The 5273-nt window shown below is 52.2% G+C and overlaps 1 protein-coding gene across 1 annotated transcript; it reads right to left on the bottom strand.

The window, feature by feature from the left end:
* Positions 1 to 312: 312 nt before the first annotated feature.
* On the bottom strand, positions 313 to 948 carry Rnf222 (ring finger protein 222). Its single transcript, XM_036195082.1, has one exon. The coding sequence runs from the start codon at positions 946 to 948 to the stop codon at positions 313 to 315; it is 636 nt and encodes a 211-aa protein (XP_036050975.1).
* Positions 949 to 5273: the final 4325 nt, after the last annotated feature.

Raw genomic sequence — 5273 nt, 5'->3', positions numbered from 1 at the left:
GTTCCAGCCTAGAGAAGGGGTGCTTACTGGGGAGTCTCAGAGGCCACACCTGGGGAGTCAGCGCTAGCCCAGGAGGATCTCTGCCCCTCCGCATCCCAAAGCCCTCACTGACAAGGGATGGAAAGGCTGGAGACAAAAGCCCTTAAACTTCCAATTTAGCCCCACCCACTCGGAGCCTAGCACCTTCCTTTGGAGCGTGCTTGTAGCAGGTCTGCACTGGGACCCTCCACCCTCTTCCAAGCCGTGGCCCGTGCAGCATGGAGCACAGCTCCGACGCGGGGCCTCGCTCCTCCGTCCTCGGCACGCCGCCACTCAGGCCTGCTTCCTCACCAGCAGCACCCAGGGCAGGATGGCAGCTACCACCGCCACCACGGCGATGAGGGTGATGAGCAGAAGCGCCCGAGACCTGCAGCAGAAGGAGCGGGTAGCGCTGGGAGCTGGGGACGCCTCCGAGATCTCCGCCAGGCTGCGTCGGGGCAGCACACTGTCCTGTTCCCCCAGCGGCATCCCATGGCGGCTGATGATGAAGATCTGTGACTCTCGGGGCAGGGTGGGCAGCAGGTCCAAGGGGAGCTGAGCCCCCTGGCTTGGCGATTGTCTCCAGACCTGCTGGGAGACAGCCAGGGGGTTTGTGTGGCCCCCACGGTCCGGTGTGGGCATGGAGGGCAGGCCCACGGGCACGGTCAGGGTCTGTGAGCTCTTGTCCAGCATGGAGGGCCAGCGGGAGCTCTTTTTGCTGAGGAAGGTGACGTAGCGGCAGATGGGGCAGACAATAGTCCTCTGCACCTGCCCATCCACCCGGGTGGAGAGCAGGTACTTGACCAAGCAGTCGTGGCAGAACACATGGCCGCAGCTCAAGGTCCGGCTGGCGCCCTCGAGGTCCCGGAACTTCTCGTAGCACACAGGGCACTCGCTGCCCGAACTGTCCTTGCTCTCCCCTTCTGACATGGCCCCTCAGAGAGAGCAGGCTTCAGCTGGGGACGGGAGGGGGGAGGGAAGGGCTGTGAACATCTGGGAGGTTTTCCTTCTCCCCCCCACCCCCTTCCTGACTCCCGCTCACATCCCTCTCCACCCGTTCTTTCTCCTGTTGGCTTTCTCCTACTCTTTGCTTTTCTGGTTCTCCTTGGAGGCCTACCTGGATCAAACTAAGACGGAGGGCCTAGGATCCATAGAGGAGTTGTCCAGGTTCTCCCGGGGCTGGCAGCAGGAAACAGGCAAGAGATCCCAATAGTGCTAGGCTTGGGTAGGAAGTGTGTGGAGTGGGATGAAAATACCTGAAGTACCCGATGCCTCACCACAGCTATGACAAGCACTGTTGACATCACCACCTCACCTCTTCCTGATTCAAGGACTGACCTGGCCCCCCGGGGCAAATAGGGGCTGAGGAGATACATGGCCAGATGCATAGGCAGCCTTAGTCAGGGTTTTGTTTGGCTCTACGCTACATACAGACATGTACTATTCCTCAAACTCCCTCGGCAGGGCTTGGCTGATCTGTGCCTGATAGGATGTCTCCTATCACCACTTCCACAGTTCTGTTCCCAGTGGCAGCAGTAACCATAAAGCATTAAAAAATAATAATAATAAAGCTCAGAACTTACACATGCAAATGCCTGCTGGGCCCTGAGTGGTCACACACCAGCCACGTGCAATCATTCTTCAGATTCTCCTTGTGTGGTGACCAGAGGTGGGCAGAAGATTCGGATCAGCCTCAGCAAAAGTAGATTTTCACTCTTGGAGGATGTGTCTGACGTTTTGGAAATGGGCAAAATCACTGAGGTCTGAGTCTGGTGATAAATGAGCCGTCAGAGTCCTAGGTTTTGAAATCAAAGCTATGGAGTCACCCTGAAGTTCACAGAGGGTTTCAAGCCGCTCTGAGAGGATGCGGGAGACCGAGCAACTCTCTCAGCAGGACTGTGGGTGACTCTGAAGGGGAACATCTGCTTGGATGTGTGGTGAATCCAAGTCACTGTGTATACGTGTCTCTGGTGTCACAACTGTGTAGCCTAAACGTATCTGGAACAACCTTTTGGGAAAGAACCAAAAGGCTTCTAACTGATATATGGTACCATCAGTGACAAAGACCAATGACCCCAAGATTCACTGAGGACTGCATGGCTGCCCTGAGGTCTGACAGATGACACGGTAAGAACAGGGTTAGCTACCCTGGAGGAAGAATCGATAAAGATCTCAAATCTCTTTGGAACCACTCACGCTTCCCTCCCTTTGTTTAGTTAAAAATCCCCTTTGTGGAGTTAAAAATGCATTAATAGTTAAACCTTTTTTTTTTTTCCCCAGAGCTGAGGACCAAACCCAGGGCCTTGCGCTTGCTAGTCAAGCGCTCTACCACTGAGCTAAATCCCCAACCCCAACTTCTTTTTTTAAAGGGTAGTGGTGATGGGACCAGGAGCCCTAGAATCAGTCCCAAATCTTTGTGGAGGTGTCTTTGGTCTCTAAGGTGGCTAATGTGGCCTCCAGGCTGGGAGATGGGAGACCAGCACTCAGATGGTAGAACTGGGTTGAATGTCTGCTCTGTTGTATTACTATCTACTGTATTACTGTCTGTCACAGCCACGGCCACCTGTTAACATCTGAGCCCCAGTTTCTCTGCAGAAGGACACTGAGAGCTGGACATGGTAGTCCATGCCTTTTACATACTGAGTTCCAGGACAGTCAGGGCTACATAGTGAGAGCCTGTTTCAACAACAACAACAACAACAACAAGAAGATGAGATTGACAGGCGTACCACCTTGCTCCCAGAACTGGTGGTGGCATTAGTGAGGGAAGAGTATGACACACAGTAAGTGCTCACTAACGAGGGAGAATGTCAGCGTCAAGATGGCTCAAATCCTCTCTTTTCTCCCGGAGGGGGCCTGCAGATCCCTGTCTCGTTTGCAGAGTCACACCCCTTGACAAAGGTCGGCTCTTCTCAAAGTGGAAGAACCAGACAAGACGACAATGGATCAGGTACCCATGGGCAGAGGGTGGATTAGGTCAGCGACAGCAAATTGTCAGCCTTGTTTCCTGATGGACATGCAAAGTCTTAATGGAATGGGCTGCTATCAGGATGGTTTAAAAAAACAAAAACAAAAACAAAAACACAACACAACCAACAACCAAACTGTTCCTCTGCACTGCATAACTAACTCCCCAGGAGATACAGCGGCCCTTCCTTCTGTCTGCTCTTTCGTCCATCTGTCCACCCATCAGAGTTCAACAGCTATTTGCCAAATACTGAGATTGTACACTGGGGATAGAGAGAGATTACAAAATCCTTCATGAAGCCTAATGGACTTCATGTATGAGTTTTCTTTTTCTTTCTTGCTTGTTTCTTGGAGACTGGGTCTCGTGTAGCCCAGGCTGGCATGAACTAGACTCTGTGGCTAAGACTGGCTTGGGCTCTTGGTCCTTCCTGCCTCTACTGGATTTCAGGCAGGGACCGCCATGCTTGGGTATGAGTTGTTTTTTTAATAGATTTGTTAGAGGAGGGTTGATGATCAGTAACATAAGTTGTTTGAATAACTGAGAAGTGGAGTTCAAGGTAGGTGAGAGACCTTGTGTGAATAAAGGAACAGAAGGAGGAAGACAGGGTTTAGTATCGTTTAGTCAAAACTTCTAGCTTTCTAAATCGGGATATTCAGCTTTAGAGATGGGGGAGGGATGTGTGTGTGACTCAAGGTCACCTGGCAGTGATGGAAAGAGAGAAGAGAAGAGAGATTCGTGGATGATGCAGAGAACGTTATTAGGCCCTGTTGACAGACTGGGTGACTAGACGTTAGCCAGGTCAGGAGTCGTGCTAGGCTGACTGGGGGCGGAGGAGTTTGTGTTTCTCTGAGTTCTAGGAAAGTCAAAAGGCAGTCCAGGGAATGTCAAAGACACATAGGGTCCCTTTTCTCTTTCCGCTCTCTTCCCTCCGCGCGGTCTCTCTGTTTCTCTGTTTCTCTGAATCTCTCTCTCTCTCTCTCTCTCTCTCTCTCTCTCCCTCCCTCTTTCTCCTCCCCTCTCTCCCAATAAAGCTCTAGAAAGGTTAAAAAAAAAAAATCTGGGTTATGCACGGGAACCTCTCACACTCATGTGCCTCAGGAGAGCCACACCGTTCGTGCTTGGGCCGTGCATGTCCCCCACCTTTTCAACTTCAGTTCTTGGCATTTTCCTGACCCCCCTCCTTAGTTCCTCCTTTCTCCCATGCCATCCATGCTGAATGCTCTAGGGGATAGAGCTCTGTCTTCAGAGCTGGGGTGTGGGACAAACAGCGTAACAGACAGACACTAGGAGCATGCTGCAGTGGGGGCACAGACTAGGTACGTACCATTGGAAAGCATTCTATACCAAAGACATCCACCCCCACCCCCACTCCCCAGCGCCTTTAGGAACCCGGGGCAAGGGGAGGACTAAGAAGTCTTCCTGGCTAAAGTGAGACCAGTGTTGAGTTAGTAATAAATAATTATAACAGCGGCCGTTTATTGACCACTAATTACATGTTTGGCATTTTGAATCCCTTCCTCACTTGAATCCTGACAACAAGTTTGGGAGGTAGGTATTATCTCCATTTTACAGACAAGGAACCTGAGGCTTAGGGCTCCAGTAACTTTGTCAAAGTCATAATACTAGTATAGGGAAGACCTAAGACTCGAACTCAGGATGACTTAGCTTGACAGCCCATAGGACATATTGCCATCTCTACTGGGGTTCAGAGAGGCCTCCATGGAGGACCTTTGAGACTTGAGTAGATGATGCAGCCCCAGAAGAAAAGTGGCCACCCCAGTTTCTCGAGTGACCCTATACAAGGCTGTCCCTGTAGCTAGCTACTTATGAAGTGAGGAGAAGACAGTGGTTAGCTAAAGGGAGCCAACCTCATGAAGCTCCTGTACCCATGATTCTTTACAGGAACATCGTATTTCCAGGACAGAGATGAGGAACAGGTGTCACCCACCTAAGGACACCCCACCACCACCACCACCACCACCACGAGACAGAGTGCTACTTTTAGACACCTGAGGTTCCTTCCCAGAGCCCTGGTGCAAGTCGGGCAGTTTCAGCTGACGGCTTCCCCACCCACAAGCAGCACACACATTTGCGTTCTGTCTCCTTTCTCTCTCACATCTTTCCAGTTCACGGCGTTGCCCCGCTCCTCCCTCCCCCCCAGCCAGAACCCCCCCCCCCCCCCCCCCCCACACACACTTGGACTGGTACCTGAGCGGTGTCCGTCTTTCTGTCTCCACAGAGCAGCTGGAGCCACCCAGAGGCACGGGGCTGACAGCGGCTGTCACCC

The sequence above is a fragment of the Onychomys torridus genome, chromosome 8 (assembly GCF_903995425.1).
Source record: "Onychomys torridus chromosome 8, mOncTor1.1, whole genome shotgun sequence".
Lineage (NCBI taxonomy): Eukaryota > Metazoa > Chordata > Mammalia > Rodentia > Cricetidae > Onychomys > Onychomys torridus.
Note: the sequence above shows the minus strand (reverse complement) of the source record. Positions and strands in the feature narration are given on the sequence as shown.

What these genes read in the sequence shown, in the direction of transcription:
- Rnf222 (XM_036195082.1), bottom strand. Translation starts at nt 948, where the DNA reads ATGTCAGAAGGGGAGAGCAAGGACAGTTCGGGCAGCGAGTGCCCTGTG.